The 24,086-nt window shown below is 45.5% G+C and overlaps 1 protein-coding gene across 1 annotated transcript; it reads right to left on the bottom strand.

The window, feature by feature from the left end:
• Positions 1 to 483: 483 nt before the first annotated feature.
• On the bottom strand, positions 484 to 23,907 carry disp2 (dispatched homolog 2 (Drosophila)). The gene is made up of 8 exons (XM_048975135.1): positions 23,613 to 23,907; positions 9,247 to 9,663; positions 9,103 to 9,132; positions 8,587 to 8,710; positions 7,800 to 7,927; positions 6,266 to 6,381; positions 5,933 to 6,030; positions 484 to 4,274 (listed from the first exon to the last, which is right to left on the bottom strand). Exons 1-8 carry the CDS (start codon positions 23,696 to 23,698, stop codon positions 780 to 782), a joined length of 4,494 nt encoding a protein of 1,497 aa, XP_048831092.1. The 5' UTR covers positions 23,699 to 23,907; the 3' UTR covers positions 484 to 779.
• Between the last annotated feature and the right edge of the window lie 179 nt (positions 23,908 to 24,086).

Below are 24,086 nucleotides of genomic sequence, written 5' to 3'. Positions count from 1 at the left end.
TGAACCTTTCCAATATAGTCATGATTTTATATTTCACTAAGAGTTTCAGCAGGTGTCAAGTCTGTCTGATTCTGATCTGATCCTCATATGCAAATTTTGATTTACAGACTTGAAAACACTGCAGTCAAACTAGTTCAGACATGATGGTTTGGTACCATGGATCTCCAAAAGGCTTCAAGCACTTGATAACAGTTTTGTTATGTACAAAGAACTTTAGTGAAGACATTATATAAACTTGTCATTTAGGATCAAGATTTGCCCCCAGGTAATAAATAATGCACTTAATTTTCTTGATCTTCCTCTAATCCTTGGTATGTTTATTGTGGATTCTGAACCACATGTCTTCCGTCAAAAATGCAAGCTATTGCCTTCCAACACTTTGATAATTAACGGCTGTTATGTTCAACCTTTATAAAAAAAATTCGCATCCAATGTTTGACTTTCTTGTTCTTCCCTGGTCTTGTGAGATTTTTTAGGCAATAATACACTGGAGACAAATATGTATTTGACATCAAGAAGTCATTCATACAATAGTCTGACAGATTGTCACCAAGCTTGAACTGATACACTTTCACACGAAATAGATCACTTAACGCTGAACAAGTGTCGTGCTGCATTGTTTCAATTGAAGGGCTAACAAAAGTTATTCCTCCCCAAAAAAATAGGCTGAAATTTTTGATTGACAAATGGGTCCTCATTTTGGATCGAGATCTATTACAATGAATTATTTTGAGTGATTTGACTGGCAATTAGCTGCATTAACACATTGTGGCATGACTTCAACTACCTTCCCCACTTCTCCCTTCCCTTTTTATCCATACATCTGGTAAATCTGGTTTGCTATTGGGTAAGATGACTGGTAAGTCTCCTTGGCTTGTTCTACCTCTCCCCAAGGGAGCTGTCTCGTAAACAGTCTCCTTCAGCGACAGACGCAAAGTGTCCCTCTTGCCATTCAAGTGACCTGGTTTCAGCTCTCTTACAGTTTCTTCTAAAGTCTGTGGGGCTGAGGGTCCTGGTTCAATGTCACTCAGGCAAGTCTCATTGGAGTCCTCCAGCCCATCGAAAGAACTCTGGGACGAGAGGAGCCGTCGATGGGGGTGGTCCTTGAAAGGACTTCCGGTTGTCCTCTCTGTGGGCAATGATTGTTGGTGGTCTGGAGGCTGACTGCTGATGATATCTTCCATGCTTGAGGAGGAGGACGTTGAGACATTCCAGTGTTTACGGGTGCCAGACTGACTCTGGCACTGCCTACATAAGAGTCTTTCCTGGGTCAGATTAGTTGGTGATACTACCACTGGTCGGAGGGTGTTCTCCTTGTATGGGGAGGAGGTCTGTAGGGCAGGAGGTGGGTTACAGACTTCAAAGTGCTGACAAGATAAGTCCTCGCTGTCTCCCTCAATGCTCATTGCTTCTATATCTCCCCTTGGGCTCAGGCTACGGAACTGAATGTCATCCGAGAGGACAGAGGGTCTGTTGGACAGTTTGCTGGTGCAAGTGCTGTTCTCAAAGCTGTCGCTCATCTGACAGGCCAGAGGCTGAAGCTCATACTGTTCTGGCTTCCTCCCTTCGCTTCTGTGTCTTTGTCGCTGGCGATGCTGCCCCGGACAGAGATGACCACCGTCGCTTCCTTTTTCGAATCCCCTTTGCATTCTGGAATGCCCCCCGCAGCCAAAAGACCCATTAGCTGCTGCATTGGAGGAGGCCGGCTCTAAGGCAGAGCCAGGAGATAGCATGTTTTCAGTCCCCTTTTCCTTGTACTGCATATTTGTTCCTGCACATGGCAGAAATATTTGCCCACAGTTCCTCTGTGGCCCGAAAAAGCAACAGAGTGACTGGAAGAAGAAAGTGGCAAATCCACAAGCCACACACTTCACTAAGAGTAGGAAGATGCCCAGCTTGCGAAACAGCAGTGCAGTTGCAGGCAGCATTATGACACCCATGCAGAAGTAGGCACCGGCTCCTGTGGCTACCGGACAGCCCATTCTCTTTAAGGAGTGCGCTACCCTTCCGAGCCGATCCGAGTGTGGTGCCAAGCTATAGGAAATGCAATAGTTAGCAGCAAAATCAACAGAAAGCCCAGCAGCAGCTGATATAAAAAGGGCCTCCAAGCCACTTAGTTGCCACTCTAGCAGGACCAGGAGGCCAGCCGTGACGAAAACACTTCCTCCAACGGCGGCGGTTCCATAAATACTCAGTGGAATATTCCAGGTGGTCAAGAGAAGCATGGCGAAGGTAAGGGCTACTGAGAAGCTTGTCACTACCAGTGTCTCCGAGCTTAAACATTGCTGGAGATCGTAGAGAGACAATTGGCTTACAAACCAACCACTCCGAAGTCCAGTAGGAGCACTAGATATTTCTTTAGTGAACCATGTCTCGATCTCCTTGTAGAAATGTGCAGTTTGATTGAAATTGAAACTGTAGAGTTGGGTCGTCTTAAACTCTATAACTAAAGCTACTGGACGGCCGTCTGGGTCGAAACGAGGTCCCGCTGTGTCAGGCAAGTACCCTTCTGCATGTCTCTCAGCAGCCATCATGGCCAGGCACTGCTCAAAAACAGCGGGGAGGTAAGGGAATGGGATATTGTTGCAGCAGAAGTTGAAAGCGTCCTCATTCTCAGAGCAGCGTCTAATTGACACCCAGTGTAATAGCTGTTCAACAAAACAGATATTGTCCTGTTTGAATTCTCCCTCAGGGGACCAGGAAGGAACATAGAAACTCTGGTTTCCGATTCTTCCGCACAGGCCTCGCAGCCACACTTGAGCTTCTGGGCTGCTCATGTTAAAGCCTGGGTCCGTAGCTAAGGTACCATTGCTTCTGGGGTTCAGGTGGTCTCCATTGTCTACTGGAAGGATGCCCCAAACGAGAGTGATTGTCATGGGTTTGTCCTCCCCACTCTTTAGCCGCTCAAACATGAATTGGTGACGGTATTCCAAATCATACCTTTCAAAAGGATGACTGGAACGAAAGAGCTGAGCCACTTTACTGTCTGAAAAAGGGAGTTTCATTCCTGGGTCCACAAATGTTATGTAAGTTCCACCTGCTGCTAATACAGCAAACCAACAAACCCAGATATATCGAAATTTAACCACACCACATGGCAGGATTTTTAAGAAGAGCAAATCCGATGTGTCAGACAGTCCCCGTTTCAGTCCCCTTAATTTCCGAACCATTGTGAATAAGCATCGCTTCCTCGAGCTTGTGTCCCAGAATCCTCTGGGGCCCAAGGAACAGCAGGGTTTCCTGGGCAGCGCAACTGTTGCAGAGTAACGCTCACGCAGGATAAGGGAACAGGGCAACCATACCAGAGAGAAAAGAGTGCTGATTAAAGAAGCAGTACCAAGATAGACTGCAAAACACCTGATGGTGGTGATGCTGCTCATATATCCTGAGTAGAATGTGGCACTGGCTGTCAGTCCCGATGCCAGTATCAAGTATCCCCCCTCTTGAAGAACCCGTGTGACCCTTTTTTCTAGCGATGCAGGAGGCTTCTGGGATAGCTGGAGATGCCAGAGGTCTATGAACGTAAATGCCTGATTGGAATAACTCCCCAGCAAGACCAGAACCGCAGCAATGTTAAGAAAAGGGAAGAACATGAGTCGGAAAGCGACTTTGTAGAAAAAATAGGAAGTAAAGAGAGACACCATGATTGCCGCCAAGGACATCGCCGAGAGGAAGAATGACCGCAGATAGAGAGCCGTCGTCAATAAAAGCATCACTACAGCCAGCACTGGATAGACTGAGTCACGAGCCAAATAGTATTTGAAAAGCTGCTCTTTGATGCCCAGATCCATGCCTGTGATTGTGGTGTTGCTGTATGTAAGATCACGGCCCTCCAAATTGTCCAAGTATATCTTCAGCATTGGATCTCCTTTCTCTACAGGCAGAAACAGAAGGCTGTATTTCAGTGAGGGGACTTGATAACCTGTGGTCTGAGGTCCAAGGAAGTCCTTGTCAACCAGATAATGCAGGATCTGGTAGACTGCGCTGGAGTGCTTGCACTGAGATGGCACCGATGCACAGTGACCCATCTTGCTCCTCTCGGTGCAGGATGGTGCCAGGCTCCTGTCGTGGTAGTAAGGGGCACACTGGCGGAGTAGAGTCAGGCTTTTGGATACCTGCAGAGCAGTCAGGCTAAAGCAAGAGGTAGCGTTGTTCAGCACGGCCAGGTAATTGCCCAAAGACCAGCTTGGGCAACACATACGATTAGTTGAGGCCCCGCCTATGTCCGGTCTGTCCTGTTCACAGAGGTCTTGGAAATGAGCATGGGACCGGATCTGAAATGCAAAGCAAGAATGAATCATCATTATTTTTCAAGCAGAGCATCCATCCATCCAACTATCTTTGATAACTTATTCACTTATTCAGGACAGATTAGCAGTGAGCTTGCAGTTAATCTTAGGAAGTACAGGGCAGAAGCTTAGGGACACAGTATATGGGATGCCAGGCGGTTGTGGGCCACACATCCATACACAATTACAGATACAGGGACCTGCACAAACATGAGAGCCTACAATCTCCACAGAGAACGGGGCTGGCATTCAGTCCCCCAACCTAAAGGGTATGAAGCAACAGTAAAAGTAATCTGAACCAAAATCACTTATAAAAGACAATATAGCGATACATTCCAACTTACAACCAGTTACCCTGGTAAGATTGATGGAACAGGCATATATTAGTAAATATGCCTCAATTACAATGTGTACTGTTGGTTAAATTTTGTTATTGGCGGTGATGTACAAATTTAAAAATGCAATTGAATTCATGCAAGTGATTAGCTGTAAGTGTACGTAGGAGATCAACATAGAAAAAAGGCAGGCTTTAGATCAGTTCTTCAAAAAAGGTTCTTTAACAATCCAGACATCTACTTTGTTCTCCTGCCTTTCTTCTTTGCATTGCCTTGTCGTGTATGGAACCTCAAAAGCTATTTTGTATGTTTTATCTTGAGTTTGTTAATCTAAGTGAGTATTTTTTGTGCCTTTTGTATCTAGCTTGGCCGTGGTTCCACTGGAATACCTGATTGGTTGTTGGTGCTGGTGAGGTTATTCAGAGTTTTAGGGATTAACAACTGGGTTTGAGTGGAAGGGAAGACACTTCCTTGGAAGACCACCTGCATTTAGAACCAAGTGTAATCCCAAAAGCCAGGTAAACTGATAACACCATCTCCGCAGCAACTAATTCCATGTAACAATGCTGTTTTTACTTAAAGGTAACAGCACAAATGTGGGGAACGTCTGCATCCCCGGTGTTTTCTTTTGTGCGCTCGTTGCATTTCCTCAGCTGTCGGAGACATGCAGGGAGTCTGGGCTACGTCAGGATTCCGGATAGCAGGAAAAGCGGAATAAAAGCACCCCTCTGGGAAGAATGAGTTGAATAGAAATCCATCCTCTGCATGCCGCGGGAACATATGAGGATATTCGACACTGATATTAACAAGGCCGTCAGCGTGTAGTTTTATCTGCTAAGGAGGGCTTCTGACATTGTCATCTCCATCTCATTATGCAGATTCCTTTTTAATTTAGAGCCTGCCAGACAGTGCTGGAAATATCCTTCATTTCCTTGCCAGCGAAAAAGCAGATAAAAGATGTGAAAGGTCTAGTACTCTAGAAGGTACAAAATGTATTGTTACACCTTGGAATGTCTGACAGATATCTCCCTGCCAATAGCGACTGTCTTCCAGCTCCATAAATAAATCATTACAGTTTTTTTTTAAAACAACTAGAGGTGCAACAAGGAATCTGAGGAAATTGTTCACCGTGAAGAATGTTGACGAGATCCAGGAGTGAAGATTCCCCACGGAACGTATTACCGGTGAGGAGGAGATAATCCGGGCTTCTCCAGTTAGGTGTGGTGTGGCTAATAGAGAGGTGAATGATCGGGAGCAATGCATCTGGGACTGGGTGATGGGCAGCAGATGGAGCAGTCAGTCACTCACCCTCGCCTGCTCCATCTCACACATGGAGCGGATGGCCTTCAGGCTCCAGAGACTGGCTGAGTTTCCGGAGCGAAAAACCAGCTGGGCGTAACGTTCTCCTGCGACGAGCCGGACATGTGGGAGCGTGCGACGTTTTCCGCATCGGAGGACAGAAAAAAGCACAACGTATGGTTGTCTGCAGGTTGTACTGAAACTTCAGAACTTCTTCAAAGAGGAATGCATGATTTATCCAGTCACAAGACTGAAAAACAGTGTTGGCTTAATGGGCAAATGGAAAGTTAAATCCATTATGGGAATATCCCACCAAAAACCCCAAGAAGCAGGGATTCCCACCTGGGGAGTCGCAGAAGAAGGATTCCTGAGCGAACGCCCAGTCCAGCATTCTGCGAGAGCGTCGCTGGTGCTGCCCCACGCCGCGGCTGGTGTCCTGCTCATCACCGTGACCAAAGCTTCATGGAGTGAGGAACAGGGAAACAGGACCACAGTGTCACACTGCAGATACGACACACAGCTTCTAGCTGCAGTACCTTTAAACAGGCTTTCTGTCTGTTGTAGTTAGGTTGCTTATTTTATTTTAGAGATGTTTCCCAATCCAGTCCTCAGAGACCCACGGTCAGTCCATGTTTTTGCTCCCTCCCAGCTCCCTGCCAGACAGTCCACATTTTTTTTAGAGAGCTGGGAAGGAGTGAAAACATGGATTGTCTGTGGGTCTCCGAGGGCCACTTTGAGAAACACGGTGCTGGAACAAAGCTCATATTGCAGATGTGTTTCTGGTACAGAAATAAAAAAATATGACATCCCATGATGGAATAGTGACTCAGATCTTATGGCTGGCTTCCTTTCCATGAGCCATTCAGAAGAATGGCTCATTGTTCTGTTTTCTTTGATTCTTAGGGGTGGGAGTAACTGATTACTAGATTTATCTGCAAAATAATCGCTAGAATAATAATAGAGTAAGACTTGGATCAGATTCAGACTTCCCACCGATATAATTTCACTTCACCACTACATTACTCATATTGCCAGACCTAAACCCTGTATCATAAAGCAGAGTTTCTCACTTAGCAGCATAACTTATAGGATTTAAGGTACCCCAGTTTAAATGGACTTTATCTTCGTTCATGTACATTTAGCCCAGACTACCTTAAATCCAACCCGTTATCTGGCTAAGCAAGAGTTCCAGCTTAGTGATATGAGCCCCTAATGTCAGCAATCTGCCTTGTAAATATTCTGCAAGTATTCTTCCCCATATCCCTCTGCTTTGTCAGTGAATTTACTACTTTGAATTTTTCATCTGTAAGAAATGCGTAATGTGGAAAAAAGTCACCTTGACCTGAATGTAATGCATGCAACACTTAATATTAGAACTTTTTATTGGCAGAAATCCTGCTCATTCTGCCTTGTAGGGACCTGACTTGACAATGTCTACCTTTTGTTACTGGCTGGTTCTCACTGTTCACATCAAATTTGGGCACAATGATAAAAAGAACGGTTCTCCGGGACAACTGGGTTCCCTTTGCTCATACCAAAGACAATCAGATTGTTCATCAATGTAACGTTACTAGTCTGAACTTTAAATAGTTATGGTGGCTCCCAGATGTACAGTCGATTTTCGTGTTTATTATAAAGCCAGATCCAGCAGCTCTTTCTTGGCTACTCTCCCATATTACTATCATATAATGAAATTGACCAAGAGACCAGCCCTGAATTATTATCTGAAAACTATACTGAACATGGTCTGCTTCAGCAGCAGATGAATGATTGGACTCATTGACTGAGAAAGCAGAGTGAGACATAATTAACAGATCCATGATGTCATGAGGTCTGCGAGGCGCCCTACTTCCAGGGCCCCAGGGGCCGTTAATACCCGCTAGCCGACTTTCCGGCAAGATTCCGCGGTAACAGAGACAGTGGCTTCCCCGGTCCCGTGTTCTCCTGCAGCTTGGCCCAGGCGGCGAGTCGGTTCCCGATGTCCGTCCCGCGTGGTTCCAACCCCTGCGGAATGAGTACCCGATTGTTATGGTAACCAGTCAGTGTTGTCATGGGACTGGCAGTTGTCAAGGGAACAATGACTTCTATGAAAACCATTATTAGGACTGTTTTATTATTATGTTTACATAAAGAGGGAAATGTTAACATTGGACTTAACCCCTTAAACACAGCACACCCTATGGTTCTTTCAGGGAATGTACTGTAAATACTGTAAATATCCTCCATTTAGACAGCGTCTCCATTTGTAAGTAAATGGTTCTGATAAAATCCTGAATATTATCAAAGTGTCCTGAAGTTAAATCACATTTATGCGGTGGATGACAGTTATATGTGCAAATGGAGCTTCTGAGGCGAGGGAACAGGTGAAAAGCCGCCCCTCCCAAATCATAATTCAGAGACGGGTGCTGAGCCACTGGCAGGACTCTTGCAGGAACACAATGAGTCGCTTGCATCATCCAATTCCCAACGTGATGTCTAGGCGGAAAAAGGGACCGAAAATTATTTTAGATTTGAACTTTATTCGCACGGGGATATGGGGGGAGGGTGGACTGTTCCACTTACATTGATGAATTGGCAAGAGAGAGTAGAGAAAGGACTGCTTGTAAACGATTGCCCCCAGTGGCTGGGTTAGCAGAAGGAGAAAGAAAACCACGGAAACCCACCAATAAGGGGTCAGAGAAGTCTGGCAGTGGACCAATCAGGATCCCGGCTAAGGAGCATCCCAGGAGAGCAATGGTGCAGCTGATGAGGACCGCCACGGGGAACTCCACTATAAGCTGGGAGTAGCTGGCAAGCAATGGGGGAGGCATGCATGATTTTATTAGAGAGATGCAATTACAGAACTGACAGCTTAATGGCTTCCACATTGCGGCTGCAAGATGAGTGTCAGGTCTTTTTCCCTCCTTTCTACCCCAAGCAGACACGTGCTCTGGAAAAAGCAGCGTTTTCTGCGACTTAAATTCATTTCAGCCTGCTTGCTGGCAACCGGAGAGCTTTCCGGAATAACGGAATAACGACTGGGCATGTGTTCTTCAGAGGATGAACTATGCAGCTCAGAATTTTAAATGGGTTCAGTTCAGCTAAAGCTCATATGACTCTTGTTGAGTCTAAACACAGAACATATGTGATAATGCCTCATAAAGAAGATGATTGACACGTTTGTTGTGTGAAACACTGACCTTCTTGGAATCCTGTATATCCCTTCATGGCTAAAATGAAACAACAGACATGAGCACAGTTAGTGTGTTATATTAATCTTTGTGTACTTTCCAGTGTTAATTGTGTACAATAGATGTACATCATGTGCACGATACATTTTGCACCTGACTGTTACTACATGGTGTTGCAGTGGGTGGTGGGCGCCGCCTTCATGTGATCCCTGCAGCCAATGGCAGTGCACGGTGTCGTGGCAGGAGGGCACGTGGGAGGGGCTGCAGCCACGAGCAGTCCTGGTGGTCTCTGAGGAGCAGTTAGGGTGGGGGCTTCCTGTCATGGAATGCAGGCTGGGACTGGGGCTGCCCGGGACTTTCTGCCGGTGCCCGCAACAGCGGCATCGCTTTGGATGGGGGGAGAGGTGGGAGCAGTCCGCGGACACCTGGTGGTACAGCTGGGATGAGGAGGACATCCTGGCCAGGCTGCAGCTACTGGAACGGAGTCCCTCTGTCTGTAGGAGAGTCACTCTGGGCTCCATAGCTGGGCTGTCCGGAGGGCACAGTGACACCTCTGGTATTTCACTGTAACTGCACACAAAAACAGACACATGCCGAACATTCTAACATGTACTTGTATTCACGATTCCTTTTATTCCTGAGCTGTGCAACCTGAAAATGACTTTATTTGTGTTGTGCTTGTCTGCCTCTCAGCGCAGCGTCGACCGCAACACGTCTCCTAGCATTTTTGCATTTTTATTTTTTTTTGCATTTTTAAGAATTTTTTATATATGTTTCAGAATGTCAAAGACTACAGTCACAAGGGTCTTTTTTGCACAAAAAACACCTCAAGTGAAAAGCGCACGAACGACCTTCACGTTTGCCTCGTTATATTTACCATCCATCGTTGGCAAAGTGCTTATGAACAGCCTTCAGCTGCCATCCAGTTGTTGGGTGAGGGGGCTGTATGACCCCTCCAAAGCTGCAGGGCTAAAAGGCAGATGAAGCTAATGGAGACCCCGTTTGATTCTGCTCCACGTCAAAGCTCTCTGCTGCCTGGGTGTTTCACAGGGCAGCGATGACCCTAACAGCTCTAAAGCTGTCTTTCATTCCTCTGTTCCTTTTCCCCAGGTTGCCCCTATGAGTCAAAGCAATGGCGTTAGGTGAACCGATGTCTCTAATTGCTCATAGAGTGCGACCATGAGCATGCGTGTGCTCAGCTATGGATGGGCATCCTGCACAAGGTGTTTCCTCCATCAGTGTTTCTCAACCAGTGGGTCACTTTTCAGTGGGTTATCAACAGAAGTGGAAAGTTCAACCAATCAGTTGCATACTCTTTATACACAGCTGGTCAGTTGAAACAACACTGGTCTGGGCTTGTACTTTCTGGACCTGAACTTCCCTCCCTGCGCCAGTAAATAACTCTTATTGTAAGTTTGGGTCTGGACTTTCTCACCAAGGAATAACATGGGTCCTGAGGCTAAAGCAAAAGGTCTGTCGGTGGATCCTGGGATAAACTGCAGGCCCATTGCGGGGATTTGCCGATGGTGCTGCATCTTTGCTGGCTGATCCCGAAAGCTCGTGTTTCCCAGGATGCATTGCATATTGGAATGTAACAACTTAAAAAAGCCATAAATTACTTTAAAAAAAAAAAAAATGCCGAAGCACATTTGCTCATGCCAGGATAACATTTCGCCCATGGATTACGAAACCTGCTTACTTAAACAAATTACGAATGCGCAATAAAGGTCAGGTGACGCCGATGGAACGCGAGAAGCATATTTAAGTGGCATTTAAGAAAAATCAGCTTCCAGATTTGACATTTAACACTTCAGATGAAAAGCTATTACTGAATATGATGTGTAACTGCTTTGGTTTACTGTTAATAACCTGTCACATTTAAATAAACCTTCATTACTTTTAATGGGATATATTCAGTAAAGGAAGCCAATCCATCCATCCATTTTCCAAACCGCTTATCCTGCTGGGTCGCCCGGAGCCTATCCTGTAAGTAATGGGCATGAGGCAGGGAACAACCCAGGATGGGGGGCCAGCCCATCGCAGGGCACACTCACTCACCATTCATTCACACATGCACACCTACGGGCAATTTATCAACTCCAATTAGCCTCAGCATGTTTTTGGAGGGAAATCGGAGTACCCGGAGGAAACCCCACGATGACATGAGGAGAACATGCAAACTCCACACACATGTGACCCAGGCGGAGACTTGAACCCGGGTCCAAGAGGTGTGAGGCAACAGTGCTAACCAACCACTGCACCACCATGCCACCCCCAGAAGCCAATCCACCGTAGGAAATGCACATAATATACTGACATACTATGAACAATTTAGAGGTGCCAATATGCCGACCCATACAGTACCTGTACGGTCTGCAGGAAGAAGCTGGGGTACCTGCAGCAAAGTGACAGCGGCTCAGGAAGAACATCGAAACTCACAGAATGGGAGGGATGGCATTTAAATTCCCAAACTGCGAGAGCTCAAGGTTACTGTGTCACACAGACATAATGGGTGCCTTGAAATTTAGTAACTGCTAAATCAGACAGCATTCGTAATTAGCATTAGGTCGTAAAGACACACTGAATACAAATCTAAGCATATGATTGGAGCTAAGAATTCCAAATTGCAGCTTAAATTCTAGCATGAATACATGCCAGGAGTTACAGAGGCCGAAGGAATGGATTTTTAATTAAATGCTGTTTGTTTAAGACCTACGAGGGACACTGCTATAGTTCCAAGGGACATCTAACAAAGAACGACCAGCTGAACAGAGGGATAAAACTGTAAGCGGCTTCAGGTAACGGCACTGGCTAAGCTGTGGACAAAAGTCATTTCATTCACTGCTCACGACTGGATGTTCTACAGCAGAAAATGTAATCGCTATTGTAAAAGGGGAGGTATATACTGTATGGGTCGGGGTATCTCAACCGGATTGCCTCATATATGTCCTCAGGCTCCACTTCTACCTTCCAGTTCCAGGTGACTTGTGTATAAACATTGTAATATGCTTTCAGGGGGTAGTTTCTGGGTATTGGTTATACTGTTATAAAAGGCTGCCTTTTCTTGCATGAAAAAATATGGCAGAGACAAAATGTGGAAAATTAGTGTAATTGAAATGTTTTCTTTAACACTGTCTGAGCATTTTGTCAGGTTTTGGCAGTAGTTTCTTGCGTTTAGGACACCATTTTATCCAACATTTCCTAATGGCTGTTCGACTGAATCTGAATGATTCTGTCCTGCCACTCAGAAAATCCTGAAACCTATGTGAGAACAAAATTGGGTGGTAATTACATAGTATATGTTGCCTAAAATGTATACAGCAGCTGTTTAAAACATCTGTGACAATTAATTAGAATTTCCATAATGGTCCGTCAATCATATCTGCCTGGTGTCGTAGCGATAGTAGCTGGCAGGTCAATAAAAGAATTTATTCAGTTGTTTCTAATCCTGAAGGCTACAGGATTGATTTTAGATGGGGCTGAGTGGGCTCACAATGGCCTCCCCATCTCCTAGGCGACAGGGCAGGTAAACAATGGAAGAGAATGCCTTTCAAGACCAGCACCAATGTTCAAGGGCTTTATTTGCATTCCTGCAACAAGAGCTAATTAATCATAGCCCCAGTTATTTGCCGCTGTGCATTTGACAGTGGGTGCCTTTTAGCAGTTCTGTAAAACGCAAATGTTCGACGTACCGACTGAGACGTCCATCTGCATCCAAGAGGGATTGCTGCCTTCCAGACTTCTCTGTGAATATCGTTTGATACCTTGGAGGCCAAACACGAGATTCTGGCCTGAAATGAGGGTGTCCGTCAGCTCCCTCACTGCCCACTCACATTCACTGCCGCCCAAAACGTGTCTCCGTCATGACGGCCACATTCAGGATGAGCGATGGCCGAGTGCCGCGCTCGCCATGTCTCCCTCTACAGCCCTGGGACGTGGTGAAGGTTCTCTGTGCCAGCAGAGATGGTGACCTCACTCGGCAGCTTCTGTCTCCTCACTCAGGGACGCAGTACACAAGTGTCACATTCTCAGCAGGCTCTAACCAAACAGGAAATGCATTGCTGCAGCAGAGCGTGCTGTAAAAAAATGTACGGGTGGAATTCATTCCCGGCATTTCGGTATCCTGGACGAAGTCTGACAGGCACCAGAGAGCACATGGTTAGAAAGGCGGGGTTCAGTTTGAGGGTCCACTCAGCACCCCCCCCTCCCCCCCAGATAGTCACTTCCTGTATTTTTCCCTGTTACCAGAAAGATAGGGACTGCCTTCTTTAGTATGGGGTATAGGGATTTATGTGGTTGAACCACAGACTCGCATCCAGTTCCACACGGCATCTCAGATTTGGTCCCTCCCTTTATTTCAGCCTTCTGCGGGGGGTGTTTTGAGGGGCCGCTGGGCGTGGTTACCGGCAGCTCCAGCGGGTGAGGGAGCAGACTTGTAACGCTGCCGTGGCACTGGGAGGCAGACAGAAGGCCTGACAGCTGTTTCTCTGCTCTCTGAGTTGTACAGCGAGCACTTCTTCAGCCAGTTTTCAGCCAAATCATGTCTGCTGGCACAAACACCCACCGCTATTACAACAAAAAACTAAAACAAAATGAAGACATCTGTCTCCGTTAGCCAGAATTCTACATACACCCATTCTAAGCAGCTTCAATCAAGTATGAGCTCCATAAGCTAACCTGAGTGCCTTGAAATGCTTGTCACACCTTATCCGGAAGCGTCCATCTCTCTGTGACTGATTAGACCTTATGGAGTCACATTGGGCCTCTTACTCTTTTTGATTATGTGCCATTCTAACGATGATCAGAGGTGGACATTTCAGGACCAGAGAGTAACAATCCAGACCAAGATTTCATTTCAACCAACCGGTTGAGTACTCTGTAACTGTGACACTGATTGGTTGAAACAAAATCCTGGTCTGGATTTGTACTTCCTGGATCAGAAATGTCCTCTGCTGATGACACAGTCACATGAGAAACAGAGGAACAGCAGATTTTCGATAAACTGTTAAGTACCGCTTGTTTTATTATTTTTTTCATGAAAAAATACTGCAAAGAGAATCCAAGGTACTCATCTACAGTGAAGCGAAAGCCTTCGTTAAACCAACAGAAAACAGCAGGAGAAATGAATACTGTTTACCCAAAAGATATAGCTGTATCCCCCGAGTATATCTCCTGTATCTCATGTGCTAGTGCGCTGCAGGCTGGGAAGCTAAAAACTCCATTAGGGCCCTCCATTAGAGACGGCAGTGCTACAACGCTCCTGTAAATCCCAGTCTGACAGGCTGAACCCAGGTGGCCTGATGATGGAGGCGGAGGCAGGATTCTTCACACTGCAACGCGAGACCACGAGCACAATGTTACCCATCAATAGGGCTCCTCACACGCATGGAAATGCTCTTTAGCACTAGAGGGGAAGAGATATCGATTTCTGAGATTTGATTTGACTGCTGAAGCGGCCAGATGGGAGATGCGAGGGCATGTGTGCGGCATGGGGACCACGTGGTTCACATCCTAATGTGAGTTAGAGTAAGTGCTTAGCGTTAAACACACACATGCACTCCTCCACCCATCTTCTACTGTTCCAGCACCGGATCACAGTGAACCTGCAGCCCACCCAAGGTGGCACAGGGTACGAGACGCTCAGTGCAGGATGCCAGTCCAAGGGAGGGGATTGTGGGGGCCAGAACACCAAAGCATATTATGATGGATGGCAAGTTCTCGTTTCAGATTCCTCCCCCAGGTGCAAGAGGGGCAGTCACCAGCAGGGACCGGCAAGCCTCACACGGCGGAGTGGGTCCTCCTGGGGGTCATCAAGAGGAAGTGGTCAGAGCCCCAGTGGACCGGCCCCTTCCAAGTCACCGAGAGGACTTCTCATGCAGTGCGGCTGAAAGGGAAAGGAGACACGTGGTTCCACTGGAGCCAGTGCGCCGCGACACAGCAGCCAGGCAGATCCGTGGCTGAGATCCAGGAGGAGCTCGCTGGGAGAGCATAGAGTTCTGGTTCGGAGGAACTAGACCCAACTCAGGGCTCCACAAAGGGGCAGAATAATCCCCTGACCTGAGAGGAGCGGCAGGGTAGTCTACCCCTGTCCGGCAGAAGAAGCAGAAGGCCTCATCTGACATCAGACCACCGAGACCAGGATGGAGATGACTGAGATAAAAAGGGGGACTTTGGGGGGAGTTATATTACATGTGATGATTGCTTTGTTTATGATTCCACTCGGCGAAGAAGACTTCCACCATAAGTAGTGATCTCCTAGCGGAGATCAAAAGGGGGAGTCACAATTTCCGCCAAAGCACTGGTGATCTCTTTTCAGAGATCAAAATGGGGAATTGTGGATAGCGATATCTGCAGGAGACCAAGGACATATAGGGAGGCTCTGTGCGCACCAAAGTTAATCTATCGACGCAGGCTGCGGTGACAATCGCTAGGCAAATGATATAGGGTTGATGCAATAACTAGGAACGTACAGAACTACATATTGCGCCAGATAAGCCGAAATTGGCAGAAAGTGGAAAAGTACGGACAGGGGTGGGGGCTGCTTGTAGAAGGGGTATAAGACAAACATGAACAACAAGTAAGTCGAACTCTGTGGGGGGTACGCCGCGTTGCAGAGTTCCCAGATCGATCTGCGGGAATAAAGGTTATTTGACAACTCATCCACGCCTCCGGGTGATCTCTTCTCATCTACGGACCCAGTGGAGTCGGCATACTCCAACAGTCCCCACAATGTAATATATACATACCCCCCCCGCCCCACACATACTGAGGCACCATGCCACCCAAACACAACCCAACAGCAACCCGCAGTCAACAGTTTACCCACAATTCAACCACACACCTGTGTGCTGTTGGCGAACTTGGAAGGGAGACCTCGAATTCGACATGCAGGGGCAGAGTCGACACGCCGGCCGCTCCGAGAAAAAAAACAAAAGAGGTTTAGCCGTGCCTCTCAGACGTGGCTACATTCACACCGATTCTCCGCAGTCCAGCTCTGCGCCAAATCGGCCCGTTCCCCGCTCCGTGGCTGGCGCCCAAACCTCGCCGATGACTAATCCCTCATGTCTTTTACTACCAGCCGCTTACATTTCTGGGCAGCATAACAACAGCAGACAGGCGGTGGGAACGCGAGCCGGCGCCGAGGCTCACGGGAACAGGCAAGCGCTTAACTCTCCTCACGTCGTACGCTGAGGGCTCACAGAACTTGGCTCCTTTCCAGCTGCTGGGCTGGGCTCCTTCTGGGCCGCGGGCATCACATGAGGCCCTAGGCGGGATGGGGTGGGTCCTGATGCGGCTGGAGCTGTCAGTCACGCTCGGTTCTGACAGAACTTCAGCTCCAGGTGGACACTGAGGCTGCTCGCTCTCCTCAAGGCTCTATCTACCTCCCACAAAACCCTGCATCTCCACCGGCCTTGCAGACCCTCCCCCCCGACACCCTTATCCCCATAATTAAATATTATCCGTGGCAATTTGCTTCTTTGGGAGAACAGACGTCATGGGGGAGGCCTGAGAGGAGCCTTGGCAGTCCAGCAGAGTCGAGCCCACGTACAAGTCGCCTACCATTCCAGGCAGCCACCTCCTTGGTTTTGTCCTCTACTAACAGGCGTGTTTGGCAGCCTAAAGATAAAAGCTGCCTTTCGATGCTCAGGAGCTTCTGTCCCAAAGCAGCTGGACCTGTTTCCTCTTCCGTTCACCTGGGTTAATTGATTCACCGAGGCTGGTTTTGTATTCGCCCCTGAGTTACTGGATATACCAGACATCCATCCATCCATTTTCCAAACCGCTTATCCTACTGGGTCGCGGGGGGTCTGGAGCCTATCCTGGAAGCAATGGGCACGAGGCAGGGAACAACCCTGGATGGGCGGCCAGCCCATTGCAGGGCTATACCAGACATATATATATAAAAAAAACGCAGAAATGGTTCATCCTACTGTATGCAATGCAAAGCGAATCCAGAGTCCCTCAAGGAAAACATTACATCCGACTCAAGGCTTCATGCTGTGTATTCAGCATATTAATCAAAAGCTTGATTCTTCACATTGGCTGGGAATCTGAATCATTACAAGTGTCTTTCAGCTTGGAGCCTGTAAGCAACTAAACAAACCTCCCTTCTGGTCTTACCGTCGCCAACAGCTTTTCACAAGAAAAATAGTTGAAAAGGTTTATTTTTAAAGGTTTCCAAATGAATAGTGATGCAGTTTCTGAATCCAAGATTGCAAATGCAGAAAGAAGCAGCTTTGTTTTCTAAATCCAATTAAACACATTATTTGTTATTATTTCCTGTTAATCCCCTAAAACTCCAATGCAGCCTCAGTTAATACAGCACAACTCTTGATGCTGTTGCGTAGCCTGTGAAAAATACTCTGCTCTACATATGATCTGATCGATCAGTGTTTCCTGTTCTCTTGGTGCTCATTAATCTTCATTCACTGAATTGCATTCTGTTTCCCCTCATAATTCAGCAGTTATGAAAAAATGTACTTTACATTATGCTAGATCAACCAAATAACTTACTTAATTTTTTTAAAGTCCATATTTGCATTGTCTATGTTGAAATTCTTTGAAGCAACTTAAGTACATTTTTAACAATGAAACATTACTATTTATTTGCCTACTAGTTTTAAGATTAAACGGCAATTAATCAAATATTACCTGTATTTGAAAGGCAAGATACATATTTTATGAGCATGTGTATATCATTATTTTATTTAAATTTGTTTTAAATTATTTAATAGATGTTTATAACTATCAAAAAGGTAAAAATACCAAAAGTCTTGTATTGTGTTTGGTTACTTATGGTGAGGGTTAGAGCTGGGTAGGGGTTAAGGGTGTCGTGATTGGGGTTAGGGTTTTTGTCATAGGAATGAATGGAGAGTCCCCGCAAAGATATGAATACATATATGTGTGTGTGTGTCTTAAAGCCTCACGACAAGAAAATACTTCACATTTTTTTCGTTCTAATTACAACAGCAGATCGCTCAGTACCTCTGAGGTTTATGGACATTGGACCAAATTACTCTGGTCCAACTCGAGATCTCACAAATGTGTTACGGAAAAAAGATGTTTGGATACAAAACATTTTACTGCATTACTGATGATTAAGGGAAACTACCCAGTCAGGAGGATAGTAGGATTTGGGACAAGGACACAGATTAGAGGCCCCAGAACATGTTAGTCCATTTATGTCTGTTAGAATAAAGATGACAGGCCTAGAAGGGCTGTGATTGATGTAGTACAGACGCAGTAACCCTGGGTGTGATGATCGGCTATGAAAGTCAATAATGGACATGAAATAATGAATGTCGGAGTGACCAGGGACTAAGACACGCGATCTGAGTCACAGAAGCCCCCAAACATAATCAGTACCATCAGGGCTTATGAATCACTGAAAATAGTGAAGAAGGACAACATTTTCCTTAAAAAAATCCATAAGTCGGACAGGCTGAATAGCTTGTATCATTCATGTTGTTTACTTTGTAAAGGAAGAGAGACCTCAGCAAAATTGCTCTGGTGAGGAGGTCGGTAAGCAGTGGGTGTTTGTTCAGGGTAAATGAAGTCTGACGAAGGTTCACCACCTGTTGTTTTGATCCTTGAAGTTTTAGGTGAACTGGAACAAGTGTTTAGGTACAGCATATGCCTGCTTTGGGGGCTTTTACTGTCCTAGTGGTAGGATCCTCTCCGCACGTGTCCTTTTGTGGCAACGGGCAATTTTTCACCATGCTAGTAGCCACACGTGGTGCCATTAACTGACTGTGATAATTAACAGTGACGCTGGCTGCAGGTCTCATAATTAGCGGTTCGCGAGGCTCCTCAACGTGACGAAGGGGAGACGTCGTGTGACAGTGGATTTTGAGCTAAGCTGAAATAAATACTTCCGGAATGATAAAGCGGCCATTGGGAATTATTTTGGTATCACCTTTTCGTGAAGCTTAATAAAAGATTCATATAAATGGAAATGAAAACATAAGTTAAAGTATTTAAAGTCAAATCCTTTTATAATTATCATTAAAGACCTCCAGATGTTAAACTCTTTGTATTAATCGTGACCTGTTACGACAGTTGTGTCATGCTAATGTTTGAAAAATTCCCTTGTTTGTCAGATTCTTAATTGCACATTTCATGCAGTCGCTTCATTTGGTTGCCTCTCCTGAGGTCACCATCAAACACTCTGCTTATATTTAGCAGCCTGTATCACATGTGTGTACATGAGTAACTACTCACTGCCCCTAGGAGGCGCTCTGCACAAACGTGGCACACACTGCTATCAGTGCCGCAAGGGCACACAGCTGGCAGCTTTGGGAGGGGGGGTTCCCACATTATGTATCTGCATGCTCAGGCACCCCCACAATCCCCCAGAATATAGCAGGAAATCCTCTGAGAGCCACGTCTCACTGTCCAATGAAAAATGTCCTGGCCAACCAGAGGGCTCGTCAACCTTTTAAGAAGGAAGGGATCTTGCATCCATCCATGTAATGTTTTCCCTGTCATATGCATTTCTGAATTTCATGAGCCAAATAGCTCCGCTTCTTTCTAATGTGTCTTCATGCAATGTGTGCTGTTGCTGTGGGACATTCAATACTCTTAATCCAGCCCTGTATCCATCCAACCAGGCCATACTTGATCAGTACTAGCAAGACAGACTAACTATAGCGCATGGTCCCAGCGCGTTTACAGCTTTCTCCGGTTTTCCACTGCAGAAGGGTCGGCTCAGTAAAGGCGTCGCCGGGTTTGGTGAGCGACAGTGACATAAAAGTGAAGAGACGCTTATTTACTGCTCACATGGTGTACTTCATGATTTACTATGTACTCATTTCTGCTAGCAAGACTGTGAAAATTATTAGTAGTAGTAGTATTATTAGGGGCGGCATGGTGGTGCAGTGGTTAGCACTGTTCCCTCACACCTCTGGGACCCGGGTTCGAGTCTCCGCCTGGGTTACATGTGTGTGGAGTTTGCATGTTCTCCCCATGTCATCATGGGGTTTCCTCCGGGTACTCCGGTTTCCCCCCACAGTCCAAAAACATGCTGAGGCTAATTGGACTTGCTAAATTGCCCGTAGGTGTGCATGTGTGAGTGAATGTTGTGTGAGTGTGCCCTGCGATGGGCTGGCCCCCCATCCTGGGTTGTTCCCTGCCTCGTGCCCATTGCTTCCGGGATAGGCTCCAGACCCCCTGCGACCCAGCAGGATAAGCGGTTTGGAAAATGGATGGATGGATTGGCTTCCCATCCAGACTGTCCCCTGTCTCATACTCCATCTTTCTGGGGATAGTTATTATCATATTATTAGTATTATATGTTACGGATAGATAGATAGATAGATAGATAGATAGATAGATAGATAGATAGATAGATAGATAGATAGATAGATAGATAGATAGATAGATAGATAGATAGATAGATAGATAGATAGATAGATAGATAGATAGATAAACATTACAAATCCATTCTGTTCAGCTGTTCTATAGTACTTTTTTAGGTTGGAAATTTTCAAGTTCTGACAGAATGTGAATACAATGCAATTTGGAAATCTACTAATAATGAATAGTACATAGAATATGCCCATTTTTCCTTCAGATTATCCCTACATATTGACGCAGGTCACTGGTATCTTTGTGCTTTACGTCCAATCAGATGGTGGTTGACGCCACCAGCTTAGTTTAGGCACAGTTTCACAGGCCCATGCAAGCGAGGGTACGGTTTGAGTACAGCTTGGGTAATTTACAGTGGAACGCAGAGAATATTGCTTTGGATATTTTCCCTGCTTGTAATTCATGAATTGCAGTGAAATGTTCATCAAATATACAGTGCGTGGCACGGTTCGGGTACGACTTGGTTCCTGGTTACAGTGGAAAAGCATCGTATGTGAGATGGAGTATCACTCGATAGACATTCAAGGTGTTCTCCTCCACTAGTGGCCGGCCTGGAGAGAGTGGCTGAGCACTCAGGGGCAGCTTGCTTCATAACCACAAAGGCCATTTTGTATAGCAGTTTTAGGCATTTCTAGATGTCTCCCATGTGAGATTTAGCTACATGCCCAAAGTACATTCATTAAAAAAAACAAATATAGAAAGAGTCTTTGTTTTGGACTGCACCCTGATTCAAAACCAAGTAGGCCGGGCTGTCATACTCTGCAATGGTTCAGTAATAGCAGTAGATTAGTCCCAAACGGGGCTGGTTATACACTCACAACTGAGGCAGCCATTTGTAATACGGCCAATCCCAGGGAGCTATGCTGAAAGGCGAGTCCTATCGGGGGCCGGGGCTCAACCACTGGGGAGGAACCCAGGAGTGTCACCATCCACAGTAACAAAGAGGAAGATGCCACAACTAACAATGCAGCCGAAAGGCACTGTACTGTGCGGGTCTCATCACATACACTGAATTTAAAAAAAACAATTGACCATCGACGTCCGGTGCTTTTGCCTGCAACCCCACACAGGGCTGTCTCTCTGCCACAGCTGTGCTTTTTCACACATACAGTCCACTTTAATCTTTAATTTTCTTTGCAGTTGGTGTGTGTGTGTCTGGATTAGGTTTACATTACATGTACCAATGTATTGTGTGTGTGTGTGTGTGTGTGTGTGTGTGTGTGAGTGTGTGAGGGAAACAGGAGGTGGCCTTCCTAGAGCCGTTCCACAAATTCGAAATCCAGCAGATGAAGAGCAGACATGAAACGACAGGCCCCAAAACAGCTACCTGAGACACCGTGCAAAGAGGGGTGGGGGGGGGGGTGCTGCCTCTGCTTGGCAGTTTCCTGTCAGCGTGCGGTGGGGGCAGGCTCCCTGTGCAGTGTACTGCTGAAAACAGCAACTAAACCACACACCCCTCAGCCAGTCAGGGTTGTGTGACCAATTACAAGGTGCAAATCCGGCTGTGGCACTCGGTGTTGAAAATGTGCTCTTCGCCTTTGCCTTCTGAGCAGTGAACTCGAGCAGTCTGAGAATGGGGTGTCATATCCCATCAGAACCACAGTGGATGGTGTTTAGCGTGGCGTAATTTCAAATACCATGGAGATTAATGCTCTGGGTATATTTCCTTTTTGTAATTCATTAATTCATTTTGCCTGAACCCTGAATCCAGTCTATTCACAATATGATTCTCCCAGAGCTAAATGAAAGATCTGTCAAGAGTAATTTGATTACCAGAAGTAATATGTGCAACAGAGCTGATCTGGTTATGAAATTAAGGGGTTAGATGAGGATAATATTTTTCTTCAGGATGTTTTACCACTGATACAACCATTTTCATATTTATTATTATTATTATTATTATTATTATTATTTTACAGATAGATAGATAGATAGATAGATAGATAGATAGATAGATAGATAGATAGATAGATAGATAGAGTATGAAATCCCCTTGCATTATTGCCCAAATGTCTCTGTAATGTGTCCAAAGTACGTTGAGCAAAAACATGTTATCATACGGACTGCTGCATCTCAGTTTGCCTGAACAGCAAGCGAAACGCCGGGGGCACCTGTCAGTTCCGTTTCCACCTCTGGTTTCTTTAAATGCATTTTTTTTCTTTCTGTGCTTTCTGCTGTTGAACGGAATTGTACCATTTTGCTGACTCAGACAGAATTTATTTACTGGGGAAACGTGGCCGGGTAATTACTTCGTGTGATATAAGAACAGCAAAGAGGAACTTCATTTTTTTTTCGCTCGGGAGGTCGTGCATCCCTACCGAAATGACACCCTGCAGGCACAATATGAACGGATCCAGAGCAGGGCACTTAAAACACTATTATATTGTATATTATTATTTGTGTGATTTCTTCTTTTCCACGATACACTCAAGCTTATATACCCCATCTGACCCATAAGGATTTTATTTAGAGGTGAAAAAGGTAAAAATTACTTGACGTGTCGTATCACTGTATTATATATGGAGCATGACAGTAAATCTCCCGTTGTATTTGTGTAAATGACTATTCTCTGTTGTTATTAAAGAGATAATAATTACAGTTAAGTTACTTTAAATTTAACACGTACATCTTGGATTTATATATTTTAAAACGGTTTTCATTATTAAAGAGCTTGTAATTTGTTACTGTTATTATAGTGCATTATAAATGTTATCATCCTAGGCATATACATGTATTTAAATACAACTGACCAAAATAAACAATATCAAGGGTCGCGAACCACATTTTATGAAACGATTATTATCTACATGTCCGTTCGCTACTGCTTGCGGTCTGTTCCATATATATCACTGATATATCAAGGGAGGGGACTAGCAAAAAATACAAAAATAACCTTATTACAGCGCCTTGTCAAAACAGTCAAATTGGTTATGAAGTAAAAATATTCTAATAGGTAACTATTCGATCTGGGTTGGTATCTGTGTCCACTATCTGGGGAGAATGTTATACGATTCGATAAATGAAATTAAGGGGGTCGGGAAGCATGACTGAACGCATAAGGCGACAGTGCACGCATGCCTGACCACGCTAAAACGTCGAGTGTGATCAGATCGCAGTCATTAAAAAGGCGAAATTAAATGTGTAATTCGTACCTCTGTGACGCTTCCCGTGCAGGTTGCTCAGCTGTTGGAGAGTCCATCATCATAACATGAGCGTTTTCTTCCAAGGAAGCCTCCATTGAAAAATGCCCTACTCTGCAAAATCAGTTGCCTCTAAAATATCTAAAACACTGGGAAAATAAATACGTAGACGTTAATCGCCGAGCAGGATGTTATATACGAGCATGTAGTATGTCGGTATAATTCTCCAAAGCTGAAATGATGTCTGGCTCAGGCTTGTTCGCTATTGGACGGCGCGGATGTGATGACCGCTAACGCTATTGAGAAGTTAAACGGCAACTGGTCCCAGTCTAAGGCGTACTAACGCTAGTGGATCACTCAGAGGATGGCCTAATCTAAATTACTTTCTAGCTTCTGAAATTTATATAATTTAGGCGAATAAGTTAACGACCTGCGGAATCTGGTGGTTAAGTTATTTATGTGGAAAACAACATTTGCGTTAAAAAA

This window comes from Brienomyrus brachyistius, chromosome 14 (assembly GCF_023856365.1).
Source record: "Brienomyrus brachyistius isolate T26 chromosome 14, BBRACH_0.4, whole genome shotgun sequence".
NCBI classification, from domain to species: domain Eukaryota; kingdom Metazoa; phylum Chordata; class Actinopteri; order Osteoglossiformes; family Mormyridae; genus Brienomyrus; species Brienomyrus brachyistius.
This window is presented reverse-complemented; position numbering and strand designations above follow the sequence as displayed.